This window comes from Punica granatum, chromosome 5, assembly GCF_007655135.1.
Source record: "Punica granatum isolate Tunisia-2019 chromosome 5, ASM765513v2, whole genome shotgun sequence".
Classification (NCBI taxonomy): Eukaryota; Viridiplantae; Streptophyta; class Magnoliopsida; order Myrtales; family Lythraceae; genus Punica; species Punica granatum.
Window position 1 is genome coordinate 24,486,125 of NC_045131.1, and position 22,602 is coordinate 24,508,726.

General features: G+C 39.8%; 3 protein-coding genes across 3 annotated transcripts; 1 reads left to right on the top strand and 2 right to left on the bottom strand.

The window, feature by feature from the left end:
* Positions 1–1,236: 1,236 nt before the first annotated feature.
* On the top strand, positions 1,237–4,777 carry LOC116208452 (plasmodesmata-located protein 8). Its single transcript, XM_031541908.1, has 4 exons — positions 1,237–1,757; positions 1,843–2,132; positions 4,107–4,220; positions 4,582–4,777. Exons 1-4 carry the CDS (start codon positions 1,294–1,296, stop codon positions 4,584–4,586), a joined length of 873 nt encoding a protein of 290 aa, XP_031397768.1. The 5' UTR covers positions 1,237–1,293; the 3' UTR covers positions 4,587–4,777.
* A 3,750-nt stretch (positions 4,778–8,527) lies between these two features.
* Positions 8,528–9,471, bottom strand: LOC116208877 (pectinesterase inhibitor 9-like). The gene has a single exon (XM_031542446.1). It carries the CDS (start codon positions 9,344–9,346, stop codon positions 8,696–8,698), a length of 651 nt encoding a protein of 216 aa, XP_031398306.1. The 5' UTR covers positions 9,347–9,471; the 3' UTR covers positions 8,528–8,695.
* Positions 9,472–16,805: 7,334 nt separating this feature from the next.
* Positions 16,806–22,385, bottom strand: LOC116209286 (transketolase, chloroplastic). Its single transcript, XM_031542880.1, has 8 exons — positions 21,894–22,385; positions 21,497–21,587; positions 21,300–21,405; positions 20,700–20,982; positions 19,923–20,071; positions 19,683–19,836; positions 19,248–19,429; positions 16,806–18,061 (listed from the first exon to the last, which is right to left on the bottom strand). Exons 1-8 carry the CDS (start codon positions 22,383–22,385, stop codon positions 17,284–17,286), a joined length of 2,235 nt encoding a protein of 744 aa, XP_031398740.1. The 3' UTR covers positions 16,806–17,283.
* Positions 22,386–22,602: the final 217 nt, after the last annotated feature.

Below are 22,602 nucleotides of genomic sequence, written 5' to 3' on the forward strand. Positions count from 1 at the left end.
TGGATCATTCATTGTAAGTTATAAAAATAAGTAAGTAAGTAAGTAAGTAAGTAAATAAATAAATAACTGATAATGATTCATGCATTTTATGGCTCATGGATTTAAGTATAAAAAAGCCTGCTGAGGCTAGAAGACTTTGCCAGCGTATAAAGTTGCTGAAGAGCATACCAATTTGTATCTAATATTATCACAGATGATCAATTTGTCACCGTGACAGATTATCATATACTAGAAAGAACCTTCAAATGAGACAACACGACTTGTCAGCGTATGAAGCTGCTGAAAAGCATATACCAATTTGTATCTAATACCGATTTTGTAGAGACTAGAATACTAGCCAAAATATTTTGAATCAAGTCTTGACTCGGTGTGAAGTTAGAGAATTCTTTGGTTGTTCTGGATGTCAGATTAACCTGGCGTGAGGGAATGAGCCATATAGTACTATAGTGGCAATTGACCATATCTAAGTGATTAAGATGAATAGTAATATATGTAGTTCACATATCTATATCTATATACTAAATTTTAGGGAGGATTCAAAGCGGAATTTGTCCTTAGTTTGACAAATAGACCAACAAGGATTATTGCTCCTCGCTTTTTCACTTTTATTTTTCTTCATTTTTTCTTTCAAAATCTAATCCAATTGTATTTTGTAGGCATTTGAAATCTTTAGTCAAAAAATTCTCAAATATGTCTTAAAATTTTGATTTGTAAAACAATGATCAAAGTAATATTTCTTCGCTAATTCAATAATATGTATTTATGAATAACTACATTTACATTATTTTAATTCCATGCAATATCTATTTTTATTAATCCAGCATCATTTTATTGTTATAATAGTATGATGTACCTCACACGTACAATGATCATAAATAAGAAATATAATCTATATGGACGTTTCACTACAAATAATATGATTACAACAAGTATGAAAAATTATAACGATTTTGAAATTATCGTAATGTAATTAACATAAACCCGCTGTAATGCATGAGATATTTTTCTGGTAGCGAGGGTTATCTACGAAAACGTGCTACCACCGCACCGAGCACAGTCAACTTGATCTTGTAGAAAGCAACAATAGGTCTCTCTAAAGGCAAAGAATATATGATCAACTGGCATAAAGTGTTCACTTAGGGAGCATAAATAAAAGAATAAAAGGCATCAACCCAAAAGCACCATTGACAATTCAAATTCTAATAGAAAGAAAGAAGGCACCCACACCGCAACCCATATCAATTAATATATCATATATGTGGAATTAAGGAACCCCAAAATAAAGAAAAAACAATGCCAAGAGCCCTTTCACTACTGCTCTCCACTTCCATCTTCAATGTCCCCTCTTCTCTCTTTATTCTCATCTCCATCTATCACCATGCCCGGCTCTCACAAGCTTATAATGTCTTCATCTATGGAGGTTGCTCCCAAGAGAAGTACCAACCCGGCCCGAACTCCCCCATGGTATCCAACCTCAACTCGTTCCTCGCGTCGGTGGTGAGCTCATCCTCACAGGCTTTGTACAACAGCTTTGCCATCGGGAATGGGACCTCGATCCCACCTGAAGCCGCCATCTATGGCTTATACCAGTGCCGGGGCGACTTGAAAGTGCCTGACTGCACGGGATGCATCCGGAGCGCTGTTAACCAGATCAGTTTAGTGTGTCCCTATAGTTATGGGGCGGCTCTGCAGCTCGAAGGCTGTTATGTTAGGTACGAACACGTCAACTTTTTAGGACAGCTCGACACGAGTCTAAGGTACGTACAGATCAGTACTTAATTTGGCTTTGTTAAATTCGAACTAGAGCTCGGGAATTATGTTAGGATAAGTGATCAACTACAGGTATAAGAGGTGCAGTAAGAGTTCAGAGAACGATATAGAGTTCTTTAGGAGGAGAGACGGTGTCCTGGCGGACCTAAAAGCAGCAAATGGGTTCCGGGTCAGCAGCTCGGGTACGGTCGAGGGTTTTGTGCAGTGTTTGTGGGATCTCAGCCCAGCGGACTGCTCGTCCTGCCTGTCGGAAGTGGTCGGGCAGCTGAAGACAATGTGTGGATTGGCTGCTGCCGGTGATGTCTTCCTGGGTCAGTGTTATGGCCGGTATTGGGCATCTGGTTACTATGATTTCTCTAAAGGTAAAACTTTGCCTTAAACCTTTTCGAGCTCTTTATTTTATATAATTACCTTCGCGCAACTGGGGAAGTCTATATTTTAACACGAGATATAGAAATGAGAAATTAAATAAAGCTGTTAAAGAAGTATTAGAGATGAGAATTAAATTCAGAATTCTACTAATGAGAGTGAACGCCACTATACTAAATCATTTTTTCTTTGATAAACGGTAATAATTCTAATTACTAAATTGTTATGAATCCCCCCATCATATAACTCGAGCCCTTCATAATTTCAATTTGAACAAAATTGTCATGTTAAAAACCCTTTTGACTACCCCTATATAGAGGGTATAGGAATAAGGGAGAAGGAAATATATTTTCTTTTTTCAGCTCGATGGGAGAACGAAATAGATAGCTACATGAATTTTCATTTATGAAAATTGAATTCTAATGCTTCTTAATTGAGAACGAGTGGCGCTGCAATCATCCCGTTTCTCACCTCTTAATCACTTTACATGCTCAGTCTGTGGCCAGAGTGTTGAGAGGAGAGAAAAGCAAGAAGAAGGGTAGGAAATTTTCAAAAGACAAAGGTCAACATACATCAAACTAGGGGAGTTCATGCTTTTTATAAAGCGAAAAGCAAAAAACAATTAGGCCCACAAACCATTGTTCCATCTTTTTTTTTATTTAAATCTTTGGTTTAGATTTTTGTAGCCCACTTTCTCATAACCCAAATCATAGCAATTGCTTAATCTAATATGTATGGATACAGCACAAAGAGGGTGTGATTTTGTCTCATAATTTCATTTTATCTTATGCCTGCTAAATATGTGCTTGTTTGGATTTAAAATTAAACACTTAAAATTAAGTTATTAATTGGTTAAGTCAATTCACAAGAAGGCAAAAATTAAAGTTCTTTAATGGTATATTCATTTGTAGTCCAGCATTTTGTTTATTTCTATTTTGACTCCGAATTTTATATTTTATTATTTTTATAATTTCTAAAAATAAAAAATGAAAATTTTAACATGGGAAGATCGATCATTTCCTATTGTTTTTATCATTTAACTATTTTGGTTTTCTATGACAGAGGAAGGCTATTTTTCTCACTTAACATTAACAATTCTCATAAAAAAGAATGCAGTGATACTCATTTTCCCTGAGCAAGAATTTCACATATAAAGTCATTTTTTAGGAGAATATGTATATCTTCGATAGTCTTTGGAGACACAACCCGGCCTAGGTTGCTTGATACCCTACCATGGTATATTAGATATAATAATAGAATACCCAGCAGTCAGCAGTATCGCATTGCATCAATGAAATAATATTCCTCTTTCATTACTATATTTTTTTTATGTGGACTTTGATATTCAAAAATCCAACAATTTCCAACTAATCTAGTTTGAGATGGACCAGCCTATTAAATGGGTAACACTCTCAATCATAAATTTTTCTCATTCACAAGTTTGATATTTGTTAGGATTTTAGGTATTGCCCTATATAGGAAAAGCATTCTAGAGAGACATGCCTAAGGCTAGATGACCTACCAAGGGATCCCCGCCACCTTAATGCATAAGCAAAGCTTACGGCAATAATTCATTAGATAAGTTTTGGATCCAAATTTTCCATATAATCAGATTTAGCACACACATATAGACTAAACTAAGAATCTTTCAAGAGTCAACCAAAAGATTGCGAGTTCGACTTTCGTGATGGAATTACATATGCCATTTTTAGATATTATTATGATTTATATTTCATTATACTAGGTTAATGAGCCTTCTTTTGTAACCGAAAAAAAATGAGAATCTTTCGCCGAAAGGAAAAGAAAATTAAAAAAAAAATAGAGAGGGGGAATCGAATACTTTGTTGATATCCATTTTTGAAGCACAAACAAAAGAAAAATAAACAATTCTTAAACCACAGAATCAGAGCTAATTCTTCAAAAGAATTGGGGGATGATGACTGATGTCTGATGAGGATATGGTGCAGATTCCTCCACCACCAGCAATGATCAAGTGGGAAAGGCAGTGGCCATTATCGTCGGCTCGGTCGCCGGTCTTGCTGTTTTAGTGGTCTCTCTCTCCATCTGCCGTAAAGCCACTGGTACGTACTTTTCCAACGCTTTCGGCTTTTCCTTTTTTTTTTTTAAAAAAAAAATTTATTTATTTAATAAGCATAATACATCCTTAGTTCCGATTATTACAGTTGTGACCGCATCTTTTTATTTTTACAGAGGAGAACGATGAATTTAATAATAGGATAGTATAGTATAGGGCAAGCGAATTTACGATGTATAGAAAGTCTAGTTTATGAGAATTGAACATTGAAATATTTTAATTCTATGCCGAGGGCGGTCCACGGTGTGGGCATAATCCGCGTAGTTTGAGGACACTAGTCAATAGTGTGGAAGTACATACGTATACCTGAATAAATTGTGATGATTACACATTTTTACGTTGTGCAGGCTAAAGAGCGAGAGAGATATATGTGCTTCCTTCCTCAAATGCACAAATAGGATGATGATATTCCAGGTAGACTCATAGTCAAAATGTCTACCATAAACTGTTATATCTACTTCTTCTTAAAGGTGATGTTCGAATAGAAGACATCACAACTCAAAACTTACGAGATCTAATTAAGCATTTTGGTTTTGATCGACTTATTTATCCTTCTTTATTTGAGTAAATAAGTGTTCATATAGAGCCTATTCTTTCGATCCTACGTGTCCTCATGGTCAGATTATATTTATTAGAAGAAGCTCGACTTTATGGCTAGTGTCACGGACTCAGGTCTGAGAACCCATGCACCCCGGCATTCGGGAGCCCATTCTTCACACGGGCCCAATAATCAAAGATGTAGTAAGGCCCATGATGCAAAGGCCGCACCCAGATTTCTAGCACAAATAGTTACCTACTAACTGAAATTGACGGAGTAACTACTCGTAGACCAACGAATGTAAAAGGAGGAAGACAGCCACGAAGAAGTGAGATTCTCTGTAGACTTATTATCAGAAAAAACAACATAATTGGCACCCGTATGTGGGAACATGTAAGGTTATGATTCCCCATTGTTACCATGATGCTTGATCCACCGTGATGAGATACACACGGTTGCTCGCAGCGCACCGTGCTCAATGGTCCCGGTCCACCACTACTACTACTATAGTATCATCATCATCATCTATAATCACTTTTTATAATTAATTATGCAACATATAGCCCGCACTAGGGAAGGTACTTCTGGCCCTTGCTAGTATGTATGTATTTATATATCCATAGAAATACGCACATATTCTCCGGAGGAGATGCGAGAAAGTGTGAAGCTTTATATACATCCTTTAGTGACACTGGTAAAGTGTCGCCATTGCAATATCTAAGGAAGCATCAGGATGCATCGACTATGTTTGAATCTACAGAGATGAGAGCCACGCTTCACGTTTAATATAGTATGTAGTGACGGGGGCCAAGTGTCACATGTGACACAATTTAGGGTGACGGGTTGAGCATCACATTTGACGGTCTACTGTGGCGAAGGCTGCTCGACACCCTTATTATTACTCTAGCGACAAAGTTTGTCTTGTCTCCAAAGGACGTACTGTGGCAACAAGACCTTTTGTGCATTGTCAGTTTCAAGACGACACCATCAATGGTGACATTGATCTTAGCATCACCGATTATGTCATCAAAGTTTGGCGACATCACTAACTCGTCTCTATAGTCCCTCTGTCGCGTCACTATAGACAAGGACAAACCCAATATTTGGACTTAGTAGGGTGAGATCTTTGAGAGGGCAAATCTTAAGATAGTTTTTTTTTTCATTAGGTGGACGAATATATGAAATTTCATCAAATTTTAAAGAATTATGTGGAAACCTTCTTGAAGAGTGAAAATTCTAAGGGAGACAACTGCTACCTTCAGTCCCCTTCTATGTCCATCCCTAACCATAGGACCTTTTTGTTGTAGTGACCGCTGTTAGAAAATCTTATGGTGCGTTTGGTTTCAGAGTTAAAGTAACTTTGATTTTGATTGTGGAAAATGACAAAATGTTGTATAGTGTGTTGAGTTAAAGTTAAAGTTAAAATTTTTGACTTGGGAAATGTGTATTTTTGTTGTGTAATGAGTTGAGTTAAAGTTAAAGTTAAAATTTTTGTGATTTTAACCCTGAAAACAAACGGGCCATTACAATCCAGAAATCTTACATGTTGAAATTATCAAATCGATTGAGTAATCGAAAGCATACTTGAACTAATTGTGGAAGCAAGAGAGGAGCAAGAGACGGGTTTATGGTCTTACAAATCAATACGTTGGGATGTTTCCCTATCTGAGTTATAGGGTCTCAGGAAAGCATCTATTTAACGTAAAACTTGCGGACTATCACTACTCAATTGCATCTAGGTGCCTGATGTTATTGTAATTTTTAATTTTAATCCATCATAGAATCAAAAATTACATTTTTGATATATGTACATTAGACCGCATAGTCTACCGAGATGTCATGAAAACCCATTACTTGAAACTTAATCAGATCATTTAATTGGACCAACAACAAAGATAACACGTAATACATAACTAATTAGTATATATGTTGGACAGTTGGACTATATTATTGGATAAAATCCAACAACCGCAAGCTGGGATAAGTCCACTCGAGATGGAATGGTTACAAGAAAAACCATTCATAAACGTAAGTACACGTTTAGCTTTGTTTTCAAGTTCTACAATTTATTTTAAATTCCACGCTGAAAATACATTAGAAAACAAAATGATAAATACAACTTTCCAAACAACATAGCAAAATGTATAGTTGACTCCGAAATCTATTAATCAATTAAGGATTCCATGTTATCCTAGATATTTAATGGTCACATGTGATATGATCTATGCTTCCTTAGCGGGTCGCCCACGTAGATGTGCAATTTATTTTTTAGAATGTGAATCCAAAAGCAAGTCATTACCATAGGACATGTATGCATGTTGGTTTTTTTTTTTTTGTTATTAGAAAGATCCATATGCCTAGTAAAAAAAATGAAAATGGGTAACTAGAAAAAACAAAAACAAAAACAAAAACAAAAGAAACCGGGAACATCTAGTTTTGGAAGTGTGATCGTAACGATTTAGAAAGTAATTGCACCATACAGAATGTATTATTAAATTCTCCAAAATCACTTGTTTTCAGGCGAGGGCGTGTTTACAGACGTACATCCCTTTTCTCACATAAACAGTATATTTGGAGATAGTAACAACGAATTAATTGATCCCCAAAGCTCCTAAGGACAAATAAATCAATTTATATTCCGAGCGGGAAAAGAAATTAACTTTTATCGAGATAGAAAATTTAGTCGCAGCCTACCAATTTTGTTGTCAAACTTATAAATTCTTTCATCTAATAATGTAATGGGTGATGCTATAAAGATTGGTACACAAAAATAACCACCACGATTTTTATTTTTATTTTTTGCCTTCGAATTCTCTGACTTAAGATTATGACCGTACAAGTGTCATATATTTTTTTTATTTTAAAGATTCACTCCTGATATTTTTACTATCTATAACTTTGGCCACATATCTTGTCGTCGACATTCGGTCTCGCCCGTTAACGACCGAATTGCACTAGTTCAACCAAATTAAAGATAATTTAATTGCTTAAAAAAATAAACAATTGAACAAATGGGTGAAAATTGTGACAATTTTTCTGCAGAGTCGAAGGTTGTGCTCCAGTTGACAACGTTTCTGTTGGCTTTGATTATGGTGGTCAATCGGCCGTCTCCCACGTACATGAGGCTGGTCTTCCGAGGGACCTCCACATTCTCGCTGAAAATATTTCCATCCAACCAGACTACTCTGCCACGATATATAGGAAAGAGATCCTTTGCCAAAAAAGAGAAAGAAGGGAACAAGTAAACCATTTCCCCTCATTTGCTGAGCGTCATGTTCGTGGGAGATAGCAGGTTGACCACCATTATCAAAGCCAGCAGAAACGTTGTTGACGGGAGCATGACCTTCGTCTCTGCAGAAACGTTGTCACAATTTTCACCCCTTTGTTCGATTGTTTAATTTTTTAAGTAATTAAATTATTTTTAATTTGGTTAAACCGGTACAATTTGATCAGTTTTATATCAAACCGGATTCGGTAGTTCACTAGTGAAACCGAATGTCAACAACAAGATACATTGCCGAAATTATAGATAGTCAAAATATTAGGGGTGGGTTTTCAAGATAAAAAATACATGACATTTGTACGGTCATGATCTTAAGTCAGGTAATCCGACAACCAAGAATAAAACAACCGTGGTGGTTGTGTTTGGATGGCAACCGCTGTAACATCTCAATAATGTAATCGGTTAAAGGGAGACCTATGAGCCTAATACGATGAAATTTCCGAATTGAATCTTAACAACATAAGAGTAATAGAACTTTCCATTTTCACATTAACATGTATGACTTTATGTATATGTTTTTCAATTACATTGACCATCTGAACAAACTTAGATTTGTTTATTACATTTGAAAAAGGGATTTAACAAATGAAAAACTAGAAAGAGCGAACCCTAATGTACTTAAGAGGATGTGATTTGCCTATCAGGGCTTATGTAGGGCTCTTGCAGCCACATATTTTTGGGCAAACGAATGGAACAGATACAGTGCATTGCTTGCAGTCATGGCCACATTCAAAACCTTCCCTTTGATCGTAGCCTTTACCTTTCCCATCCTATGTCCTGGAAATTCCTCAACGCACATCATGGCATCGGTGATGGTAGTACTGATCCATGTCTCGATGTTGCTCATGTGAAAGTAGAAGTCATTTCCAACGGGCCCATGACCCAGTCGACGTAGCTCGTTAATGGACTGAGTCATCTGGTATATCCCACTACTTAACTGGTTGGTGCAGTCTTGGATGGACTGATAATCACGGCCCTTTGGATTCATGGCCTTCAGCACCTTAGCCACCTTCATCATGTATGCCCTCGTGTACATGGCCTTGTACAAAGCCACGCTCAAGGCTGCCTGGGCCACCTGGTGGGGCGTCTCGATCCTGCCTCTGCTAGCCATGCCCGAGAGGCATTGATAACATAAGGAAGGGTAGCGGGTGCGCTTGCAAGCTGCCATGATGTAGGCCCTCGATCTAGAGCGCGAGCTCCTACTAGTTCTAGCCAAAACGGGCTCGGATAGCAAACCAGAAACACAAATCATGGATAGCAACAATAGTAAGTTGAGCTTTTGTCGCGCCATGAGGTGCTACTATAAGTATTTGTTTGGAAGATCAATGTCAGATTCTGTTATCGGGGTAGTTGATGAGACACTATATTTGATTAGACGCAGTGATATGAGGATTTGTTTGTGGGAATTTTCATGGGGTAGGGAGCTTATATAGAAGGATGGAGTTCTTGTGCATGGTATGCATGCAAATTTTTCTTTTTATTTCTTGGGGGTCTTGCTAGCTTTAACGTGCTGTAGCCTGTACGTGAAGTAGTCCAAAATATTTAATAAATATATATACACATATTCCACCCAAATATATATATATATATATATATATATCTGTGTGTATCTTCCGGGAAGAAATTAAATTAGTCAATTATTTTAGTCAAAGAGGTTAAGACCGTCCCTAGAAAACGCAAGTCTACAGTATCTCATCGTCCCTTCATGTAATAATGCCAGATTTATTCATCTCTTCGTCTTAATAAATATAAATAAATAAATATCACATAATCACAATTTATTGCTAGTGATGGATTTGATCTATCTTGCGAGTAACAACGAGTTGGTGGCATTCTATATATGCGTATATTCAATTATATATGTACATATAATACGCTGGACAACGACTATTTTACCGATATTGAGTTTTATAAATACACAATTTTTTTTTTGTGAAATTTGGTTATGATTGACAAAGGTGGTCAATAGTATCAGAATTTCAAATACATATACCTTGTGGGAGGAACTTATTGCAAGTACAAAAAGTAGTAAGCATGATTAACCCAAATTATATATTTTGTATATATATAGTAAATCTAACATATTAATTTTTTTCTTGTTCTTATAGCTAGTTTTACATGTTATTCCGAACATATTGCCCTCTATTTTGATATTACATTATTCCATACTGATACTGCTTTTTTCTCTCTTTTTTTTTCCGGTTTTCAACAGAGCATTAGCTGGTTTCAAATTTTACTTGTACATACATTTAGTTGTTTGGGATTAATTTTCACCTGGTACGTACGTGTTAATTAATTATGATTTAGGAGGGCCGACTTCCAAGATATATTTAATTTATTTTCTTTTCGAGTATCTTTGGATTATATTATTTGAAATTAAAACAAGCTGTGCTCTAAGAAATTAGTCATTTATTCTAAACAAAACTAATCATAACAGATCAATATGACCTAAAATATTATATGTTTCTTTCGATCCTCGACGGAGCTCGTATAATATTTATTTCGTAGATTCAGAAATACTTAATACCATGCCCAAAAGAAATTTACGAAACTTCCATGCATGCCACACGAACTGCGAAGCTCTTGATGGGATCACCTGCATGCATGATCTAACTCGTGTTCCCCGCACACTCAACCTTTAACGCAGCAATCCTACGACTTACTATTTAATAGACCACGTGGGTATGGCTTAACAAGGATGTTGGTCTACGTCTCAGTTTGTTTTACGCTTCACTAAGCCCTACTCTTCAACTATCTGACCAAGCTACACAATTCTCCCACCGACCCATGTTCCCATTTTATTCGGTAAATCTAATTCCCGCGTAGACGTAGGCTTGATCATTGTCAGAAAGAGCTTCTAGTCTGTTTTAGACCTCTACATTGCTGGCAAAGTCTGCCTATCAAAAACTCAATGGTATATCTTTAGTCATATAATGGTGATTATTTAGCTTGATTTTGAATAAATTAATATATTGATTATACTAGTCAGAGGGGTTTAGAGATCAGATCAAGTGACCAGGTAAGATGTGATTGGATCTTGGACGTTGATCCTGTTGACTTTTCCCTGAGATCCGCAAGTGATCATGCTTCTATTTGCCGTTGGATGATGCGATTTCGGCGGGGAGATGTCTACAGAATATGGTGATGGGATCCGAACTCTTAGCCAACATGTGCCCTCAAATCTCGTTTAAGGGATTCTTTACGGCCTGGAAAAGCCCTAATGGACTGATTTAGCTGGGCACCTCTCATGATTTTATGCTCAAGCTGGAGTTAAGTTGCAGCAAATTATATAGATGAGCAACTGGCCTGTTCACAATGAATAGCGATCGCGATACGCATGCGTTTAGTTTACATGTACTCTAAAAGAATATAGTAATTATTTTTACCTTCGTATTTATGTTTTTTCTTTTTCTTTTTTCTGGTAAGTAGTACCTTTATGTTTAAGTTATGGGGGCTTCTACGATACCCAAAATCAAATTTGGGTTACCCAAATGACCGGAGCTGAGCATGGCTGGCCCATACTTTCAAGAAAGCCAGCCCAGTTTTTACTCTTATTTTCAAAATGACCCTAAAAGACTTCAAACTATAAGCAAGGGGAAGTGGGGCAATGCGGGCCTCTTGGCTAGTCAAAATCGCACCCACATCAGGGTCGCCGGCTACCTTAAAGGTCCCCCGACAACCTCGATGGGGCCAATAGTCGCTGGTGGAGACACCCACTGCATGCGAAAATTAAGACCCAAATGGAGTCTGATTTGGGTTCAGGAATATTATGAGGTGCCGAAGACCTCATCCTAAGGGGTGGCATCCGCTGATGATCTCAAACTTCTGAGATTGAGCTCGACATGGAGGGGAGAGAGAGATATGCAGAAGAGAGAGAAAGAGAGGTGGGAAAGGGTAATGGGGTCGGCATTTGGTCATTTGGCCAGGTGAGATAACTAGGTTGTTATCCATATGGCACTGATAAGGTCTCACGTTTCCTCCGCGTGTATGCCACGTCGTCAAACCCATTAGTTTTTTTTTTATGGAAAATTCAAGGCGTGCCATGTTTGATGCTAAAATGAAATATTATATTATATAATGTAATTTTTAAAGGTCGTGTCAAATTAGACAAAAACAAAAGGCTAGAGTTGTGCCGCCTCAAATACTTTTTCTAATGAATAATAATTAGTGAATTTAAATTAAAAAATTGGTGCTAAATTTTTTTTAAAAAAGGAAAAGGTTCATAATTATTTGGGTCATTTAAAGTTTTTTCAATTTTAAGTAGTTTTTCGTGATATAACTCTGCTATGTGAGTCATCATTTTGCCACTTGGCATCCATTAACTACCAGGCATGAAAATTTGCCGAAAATATTAATAGATGCTTAGATATGGTAAAAATAATAATTAATGAATTTATCTGGCAAGACGAGTTCAATTATAATTTAAATTTCAATTTTAATGTATTAACTAAATGCGAGAAACATAATATATGATTAGTGGACACTTATATGATAAGTGGGTCAAACGTGACGCATAGATATTGTTCACATGGTATATTCACTATTGTCAATAAACATTATCTAGACTATACTGTTGTATGTAGTCCTTAGAGCTAAAATGGCACGATTGCCTCATATATAGGTTTTAGGATTTGTTGCTGCTTATAGACTTATGCATAGCCACATGAATTTAAGTGAAGGTAGGACCCATCGGGCTAGCGATCACATTTGATTAGGCAGTCGCTAGCCTTTGATCTCGCCAGCAGCATTGCTCTAGGCGCACTTTTCGATCCTAGTCAAATGATGACGAATAGCAGAGCATCTCCTCAAGCGCTCAGGACTCAGCTGGGACTGCTTAGGCTTGATCCCCATGTTGAGCTCGACCCCTCAAGCCTTATGACCGCTCGGATGCTTGTCTTTGGTAACAGCTACGAGACTGGCCGCCACCCCTCGAGTGTTCTTAATGCTCGGTTGCTTCACCTTGGTTGAGGCTATAGCATGCCACCCCCCGAGCGTTCTTGACACTCGACTGCTTGTATTTGGTAAAGGCCAGTGGGTTGGCCTCTACCTCCGGAGCATTATGGACGCTCGGCTGAAAGCATTTTGTGGTCGTGTTAGAGCTCTCAACTGCACTCGTGAAATGGGAATGCCTTCGCTAGGAGTTAGCAATCTGTGCAACTAAAGCGCTTTCAGCTTGTCTACTCCACGACGCTTTTAAGTCCACGTTAATGGCCTATAGTTCCTTGGATGGGTGACTTTCCGCCATTCGTACTTCAAAGTTGAGGCTGGAAGCTTAACTTGCTTTCGCCTCAAGTGAGCTCTCTCGGCTTCTAGTCTAGCCGAGCTAGTAAGTTTAGTGACTACACCGGTGAAAGTGTTAGCCAGTCCAACTAAGCTATTGTCTTGTAGCTGAGTTGGATTGATCAAATTAGTGGCCAACTTTCTAATGGTCGTGCTTACAGAATTTGTGGCCCTTGATTTGGCCATAAACGTTTCAAGTAAGACAAGCAAACTTTACACTCATCTTTCAAGTTACGAAGAAACTCATCGAATCCCTTCGTCGACTCGTTGTGCACGTAATCCTAAGCCTTCTCCTTAACCTTAAAATTTGATGGAGCTAAGGAGGTTGAAGATGCATCTTTCTTCATGGGCTTCTTCTCTTCGTTCCAATTTAGCTACAATGATGTAGTACATGCTAGAGATTATCAAGCAACAGTTTCAGTCAAGATCGGCATATGTGGAATCCTCGAACTTCTTGGATTTTGGGAGTTGAGAACGCAGCAATGCATCTTCCACTTGTGATTGAGGATGTGGAGCTACTGGTTTTGGTTGAGGCGGCGGAGTAGCCGGCCTCATATGCTCTTCAACTGCTAAATCTACAGGTTGCACAGTACATTCCTCTTGGGCAGTGAATTGGGCAGCCGATGTCTTGGCCACACAGATAGCTTAGGTGGCCGAAGGTTTGGGGACTTTTACGCTAGTAAAGGTTTTACGCGATTTACTAGTCGACCTAACTTTCTCCTTCACGGTTGAATCGAGAACCCTCACGCTTCCCCCTCGTGTGGTGATGGAAGTGGTTGCACTTGCTTGCAAAGACGAAAGCGGCTGCTCAACCTGGTCCTCGCAAATGATGATGATTGAGCCCGCTCTGGTGTAAGCACGAGTGATCGCAAGAACACTGACCTGCTTGCATTTGCTCGAAGATATATTGTTCTTCCTCAAATTTAGTTGAACGAGTCGGCAATGATGAGGAATGACTTGATGACGTCGATGATTACCCCTTTGACATTGCTAGAGAACTCGATGAAGGTGGCCGATAGGAATCGACCAGCCTTTATATCTCTTGCTGTGTTGTTGATGATTGCCAATGATTGATCAATTGTAGTAAAGAGTAACTCACTGATGGTATGAAATAACTCACTGGTGGTTTTGAGTATCCAGCCGACGCTTGTTGCGAGTCATTCTTCGGAGTTGTCAAGCAACCAGCCAACTACGGATGTGAATATCTAGTTGGTCGTGTCGAATAACTAGCCGGCCATGTCGAATGAACAATTGGCTATGCTGAATTACTAGCCGACTGCGACTGTGATGGCTAGTAATATGTTGGTGATGTCAAATGATTCATCGAAACGACGATTAACTAGATAGCAGAGAGTTGTCGGTCGATTGAATCAACGGAGAATTGCCGGTTGATGAATAATAATTAAAAAAAAATGACGGCGTTGAAACGCCAGTCGATAGCGACAATAAATAACCGTAGTTGTTGAGGTCGATGTCAGCACTACCTTGGTGGGGTCCTACCAGGCATGCCAAAAGTTGTTTCGCGTAGAATCACGTAATCTCACTTTTAGCGGCAGCTAGGTGAATCTCTTACGAGATTAAGGTTGTCAGGCGTGCTATAGAGCAGTCCTAAGGATTGGTAGCAAAACCACCAACAGGCCTCACCGAAATTGAGCATGGTGTAGCGATTCTCGCAGTAGCGGCAAGTGAAATGTGAGTAGCCCATAGCCCCAGAGGTCCATAAGTCTAGTCGACAGCTGGGTTTAGGGGAAATGTTATTGGAATGGTTGTCAATGATGGTTAGACGATCACGTAGCCCGAGGATTTGGCTGCAAGAATTCTCCCCAAATATGAGCGCTAACAATCGGATGACATCAAGAGACAGCTAGAAGCCAGTCTTGGATGTGCGAGCTCACGACTTTAGTAGGCTCGCGAGAGAGTGGTATGACTTCGTGGCTTAGTTAGCCGGAAGTGGCGTGAAGGGGTCTCAGCTATTAGAAGCCGAAAAGGGTGAGCTTTGTCTGGAGCCATAGCTCATGGAAATCTCCTTGATCGAGGAACCAAGACAAGTATAAGGATATGCCGACGAATCGATAGGATTGCCTCGGAAGGGTATTGCATGATAAGTAAAGGGTGCAAAAAAGTAGATATTGAAGGTGCAAATGCAAGGAATGTAAAGATAGAAAGATAAATGTGTGTTTGATTGATATGCCGAGAGAGGAATAACAATAGACGGATTTGACTTAAATAGGCTAGACACTAGCGTGCCGCCTAAGACTAGGAAATCGAGAAATAATCTAGAAAAACAAGCGACTAACAAACCCTAGGACTAAGTGGAAAATATCTTCCACTTATTTGTAGTTAAGCAAAGCAAATGCAAGGAAAGAGAATAAAAAATAAAAGGGAAATCCAAGTGCATGTTCATTTTCATTTCCATGTCCAGGAAATATTCATTCCCATCTTGGAGTCTTTTGCCTTGAGAAATGGAGGAGGTGAGTAAGATATTTTCCATGTATTATATCATGTAGCACGTTCACATCCATTTGGCAATGTATGGATATTCTTTGTTAAATTTCCTTCCATGTATCTTCCTTATTTGGTCATGAGGATATCCCTGCGTGTGGAAAACAAATCAACATGATGCTGATATCTACAGAATGACTGATATGAGGGTAAACAAGGATTGGTAGATACTTTTGTTGGGAGTGAGGTTGTGGGTGATAGTATGCTTGACAATGCCATTGATGGTAGGATGGTGACGATCAATATTTGGTTGATCCTAAGGAGGTGTTGAACAATGAAGAAGACTTAATGAGTGAGGATGCCAATGATTAGTTTGTGGAGACCAACCAGAATAGAAGGAACACAGAATCTGTGGAAGCCACAGATCTGCCAACTCAAAGTGAAGAACATGCTGAGGTAGCTGCAGCTGAAGCCCAAAGCATTACGGGGAATCTAGTGATGAAGTGCTTGTCGGAGGTGAAACCCGAATAGATATATAAGGGCACATTTGAAATCGGATTTGGAAATCATGGATTCGTCACTAGTTAATTGAGGCTAACTAGAAACCTATATCACCTACGTGGAACGTGATACTATCCACCTAGAGTTTTACCGTTACGGTCCAAAGAGCTCGATTTGGGGGTTTTATTATGAGATTGGAGGCTTACAAGTCAATAACCTGTCATTTTGGTATTTACTGTACTTGCCAATTTTATTGATTTTCCCAAGTTAATTACCAATCAACCATACGCATCCACTTCTCTTGAAGGCCTACTAACCTCTGATAGCATTCAAATATCATCCCAATTTATTGTTGTTACAACTAAAATCAAGTATGCTCCACATAGGGGTATTATTATTTTCCCACCTATGATTAGCGAAGTCAAATTATATAGGCCAGAGGAGTGTCATATAGCTTCACCGTACATTCTGCATATGCATTCATCCATCACCATTTTCCCATTAGCGTGGCCAGGGCTACGGTCACAAACAAAAACCATGGTCATGCATATGATACAAAACGGGCAAAACACAAACCATGTTCATGCACAAGACGGGCACGGCACATGAAGCATAAACCTTAAAATCCCTACCTCAGGCACGGGAAAATCGGAATTTAGAAAAATAAGGAGAGCCTACAGACCTAACAGGATACATAGAGAGTAGAAACAGTGAGACGTGAAATATCCCACCGGTGAGAATCGAACTAGCACCCACTGCTTATATGATTTAAAAATCATGTGCTTGTAATGTAAAAACAAATTCATCCAGCGACAAAATAAGTATCCTCTCTTCTCCCGTCTTCTCTCCCGAACTAGTCTTGCCTCGACCTAATAACTTCTCTTCATCTTAATGATTCGCTTGGGGGCAGCATCATCCTGCACTGGGTCGAACCATTCCTAAATCATCCCAACTGAAAACTGAAACCCCAGATAACGGTTCCTTTCATGAGTACAACTCCAAGCTCTAGATGAGTTCCTTGACCGCTGCTATGACTGCCTCAGCAGTGATCCCGAACTCCTTGTATATCTTCCCAGCTGGAGCGCTTGCCCCGAACCGGTCAATACCGATAGCCTTCCCTTGGCTCCCGACAATCTTCTGCCACCCAAAAGTGGAACCTGCCTCAATGCTAACCCTAGCAGTCACTGCTTTGGGAAGGACGCTCTCCTTGTACTCTTCCGTCTGCTCATCAAAGAGCTCCCAGGACACGAATGACACCACCCTCACAGCCTTCCCTTCCTTCCTCAGCTCGTCCCCAGCTTTTGCAGCGATCTCGAGCTCAGAACCCGTCCCAATCAGGATCACGTCAGGCTTGTTACCGGAGGAGTTGTCGGAGATTATGTAACCGCCCTTCTCAACCCCCTCAATTGATGTTCCAGGGAGCTGGGGTAGCTTCTGCCTTGAGAGGGCAAGCACGGAGGGCCTCTTCCTGTCGACGACTGCAACTTTATAAGCCCCAGCAGTCTCATTGCCATCAGCCGGACGAAGCATCAGGATGTTGGGCATGGCTCGGAAGCTTGCAAGGTGCTCAATGGGCTGGTGGGTGGGCCCATCTTCACCGAGCCCAATTGAGTCGTGTGTCATAACATAGATGACTCCCGCTTCGCACAGGGCTGAAATACGCATCGCAGCTCTCATGTAATCAGTGAAGACAAAGAAAGTTGCACAGTAGGGGATGAGGCCTGGACTGTGGAGGGCGATACCGTTGCAAATTGCTCCCATACCATGCTCACGAACACCAAACCTATGAAATTTCATAAGCCAATCAGAATCAATCATAATTCCCTTTTTTTTTTCTATTAGAGATTTTTTTTTTGGATAAATCTATTAGAGATTTTTAATAAGAGAGCCACCTCAAAGCCCATAACAATCCTACAAGCCTATATATTCAAGTATAACTCTGTATGCCACATACACCCACAGTTATCAAATTAGGACCACATCAGCAAGTTCAAGCAGAACTGGCCTTCCGTACACTCTAAGTATCATAATGGATTGACCCAGTGTTATCAGAACCGGACCGGATGATGAAATGGAAAGGGTACGGGTTCATGGGTTTATGGGATCCAACCGGGAATTCGATGGGTCAGACCGCACGTTTAATTATAATAAAATAAATATTCATATTATTAAAAAAATTATGATAATTAAGATAAAAGTATGATGATTTTAAAGAAATATAACAATAGTATAAGAAAGTATCTATATTTAATATTTCTTACTTCAAAATAAATATTTGATTTTAATAAGTAATTAAAAGTAGAATTAAAAGAACAAAAAAGTGATGGTGGCTTGATTGGTAGTATGCTAGTGTGAGAAGCAAGAGGTCATAAGTTCAAATCCCTACACAACCAAGTAATTTTTACATTAAACAGAAAACCCATAGAATCGACCGGTTTAATAAAATTTTGCTTAAATCTGGCTGGTTCAATGGACCCGACAATTCAAAGCTGCAATTTCGGTTTTCAGGCGATCGGACCGGACATGGTGCCGGTTCCCGGTCCGGTCCGGTTCTGACAACAATGGATTGACCCAACATGTCAAATGGTGAAAACTATAAAGAAGTGGCAGGTCCAGCCAGAAGCACGAATGAACTGCCCGGTTTTTGCATGGCCGAAATGATCATCAAAATATTCAATGTTCAATATACTTTTGCCTTTAGATACTCATTTTGTGAGATTTCCCCTACATGTAATTTAAAATAAATGGTTGGACTGATCAAACTCCAGTTCGACCTGTCAAACTTTCAGTTGGACCTATAATTCCATGGACTTATGACAAGCCAATTTGAGATTAGGTGCAATCTTGTAGTGATAGCCATGCCGCTCTAAAGAGGTTTTTAGGAGTCGAACCCAATATGTGTCACTTTACCCCAGTTGTCCTTCAATGATCAAAATTTTAGGCAGACATGAATTTGTTGATAGAGGTACCTAACATTTCGCTCCTCAGGGGTGTCCTTCTGGAAGTCACCAAACATCTTGAGGAGGGTCATGTTGGAGGATGCAAGATCTGCACTACCACCAAGGAGGCCAGGAATAACCTTTGCAAGTGCATTAAGGTTTTGCTGGGAAAGATTCCTCGTAGCATCAGCAGGGCTCTCTGGAGTGTACGTCTGCAGGGAAACGTAAACAAAGGTAAGCAAGCAATTTCCAATAAGTGGAATAACAACAATGATTTGCAGTCGGAATAATCCAACTTAAAGCTAATCAAGGGAAAAATAAAGGAAGAGGAATTTTAATATAACTGAGGAAAAGAAGAAATATGGATTTGCTCAACAAACTCTTCACTTAATATATCCTTCAAACGCTTATGTAAGAATTAAGCAGCCCTTAGGAGATTAATATAATAAATGGCAGAAAACCCACTGGAAGTGCTTTCTCCCAACCAGCAGGCAGTTCACCATTAATAATCGATTTAAGTTCACCAGCTTCCTCCTTGTATTTCTTCTCGTATTCAGCAAACTTCGCATTCCATTCAGCTTCGTAAGCCGCACCATCAGGAATGTGGCGACTCCAGTGTCTATTGAGGACAATACAGATGTATCAGGATCGTATTAATTCACATAACCTAGAAGAGAGAGTAAAGTTATTCTGAAATGAGCCCACTTCTTAACATCCTCGGGTACATGGAAGGGCTCATAGGGCCATCCGAGGTTCTTCCTGGTAGCATCAACTTCTTTGGCACCAAGTGCACTACCATGTACACTATAGCTGTTAGCCTTGTTTGGTGAACCAAAACCAATGGTTGTAGTTATCTGCAGTGAGCGCACATTCATTAGAAGTTCTTTCAATTCAAAATAACCAATAATGCGACTTTTAAGAGAATACTCTTCTTTTCACTTTCAATGATACAAAAATAGTCCATTGTAACTTTTCCCAGAGGATTAGCTCCAGTGATAGTCTAAGACAAATTTAAGATTGAAGCAGTAGATTCACGGTTTTACAGCAGTAGGACGAATTTTTTGCATAGAAACTGCTTCTAGCTTCTCCAAAAATGAGTTTCCCTTTTGCTTCTCTCTTTTTTTTGCCTTTTCTCAAGTACCAAAAATGATCAGGGTAAGCATGAGAAAAATTATCGATTCTAAGCTTAATAATTTACTTCACGATATATGACAAAACACTTCCCTTGTTACTCTTCTTATTGTAATAGTACAAAAGGATGTATTAGATTACACTAGCAATTTCAAGTATTAAAAACTCAATTATGTAATCTGGGAAGAACAAGACTGGAGAGTAGGAAATAATCATCCTCTCACATATGGAAATACGAAATATATATTTACCGAATAAATTACAAAGAGAAACTATTTTCCATGAGCGCACACACCAAACGGGGTTTTCAAATACGTAGCGTGGACATAATCAGTGGAAGGGATATCTAACCTTAATAAGAGTGGGTTTATCCTTGACTGCCTTTGCTTCCTTGATGGCAGCACGAATATCATCATAGCCCGTATTCCCATTTTTCACCCAGATAACATGCCACCCGAGCCCTTCGAAACGTGTATCCACACTCTCGGTAAATGCAATTTCTGTGTCACCATCGATTGAGATGTGATTGTCATCATAGAAAGCAATAAGCTTCCCAAGCCCCCAGTGCCCAGCAAGTGAACAAGCCTCATTGGCAATGCCCTCCATTTGACAACCATCTCCGAGGACCACATAGCTGTAATATTGACGAAAACAAGCATACTATATAAAAACAGATAAGGAGCAGTAGCCAAGATCTGTTCTCGGTTCTCCAGATTTTATTTTTCCTCATCTAGAAAATGAGGAATAAATAGATCAGAAGGAATCAAATTGCACTTCTCGATAGGTTCTACACCTTACAAACAAAATCCAAATGCAAGTTGACACACCTTTCATTCATCTAATTTTAAGTTACAAAAAGCAACATAAAATTTCGCCCCAACTTCTCAGAACAAAATAAACCCGAATTCAAGGTCAAAATTAAGAAGATGAAAGGAGAAAGAGTAGCATTACGTGTAGTGATCAACAATTTCGTTGTCAGGTTTGTTGAAGCGAGCAGCCAAGTGCTTCTCAGCAAGGGCCAAACCAACGGCATTGGCAACTCCCTGGCCCAGAGGACCTACAAGACAGAAGAGGAAATCCAATAGCTTAAGCATATAAATGAACATCGGGAAGCAGAAAGCAGTTCAAGGGCAATGGGTCTAACTAACCCGTGGTAACTTCAACTCCAGGGGTCTCGAAGTTCTCGGGGTGTCCTGGAGTTTTGCTCCCCCACTGGCGGAATTGCTTCAAGTCTTCTTCCTAGTAAGCAACCGTGCCATGAACAACAACATCCACTTCTCAGCTAAAGGTCAAACTAGAACCATTTCTCATGAAGGATCACGGGCCATGTAACAATTCCCATTCATAATCAACAGATAAATCATATAGGCTTATCCAACATTCTTTTCCGAACTAACAAGATACCCTGCATTCCGAAAGTCCACAATGCCGGAAGGCGAAATTGTCTCTTGCGATAACTAATGCCCGAAAATTCAATTCGAACATCGATCTCATGCAGAGACATGAAACGGGAAATGGGCATCGATGATATGGGAAATGAGATACCTTGACGCTGTCGTACCCGGCGAGATGCGACAGAGCATACTGGAGCATGCAGCCATGACCGGCGGACAAGACGAAGCGATCCCGGTTGAACCAGTAAGGGTTCTTGGGGTTGTACCTCATCACCTCATCGTACAGTATGTGGCCCATCGGGGCGCACCCCATGGGCAGCCCTGGGTGGCCGGAGTTGGCCTTCTCCACCGCGTCTATGGCAAGGAACCTGATCGTGTTGATCGACTTCTCCACCAGGGCGGTGTCAGCGACGGCTGCCCCGAGTGTCTCTACGGCTGCAGCCCGAATAGCAGAGGAGGGGCGGGGCCGGCGGCAGGGGAGGGCAGCCCGGAGGCGGGAGGCGGAGAGGAGTGGGGAGAGTTTTAAGCCGTTGAAGGACGCGGGAAGGGAGAAGGCAGAGGGGGAAGAGTTGGGGGTGGGACTACGGGCGCCGGAGCTGGCGATGAGGGACCGTGAGATGGGGAGGGAGGTGGAGGAAGCCATTGGAAGAGAGGGCGGGGGCGATAGAGAGGGAGATGCTGTGGATTGATTGATTGATTCTCCCTCTCTTCCTCCTCTCTCTCTCTCTCTCTCTGCCCCCTGAGAAGTGAGGTTTGGTGAGAGTAGAGGTTTGGTGGGAGAAATGAAAAATATTATATTACATGGATAAATAAAAAATCTAAAATAAATGAGCATAAAATAGTCTTGACTTTTACAGGCG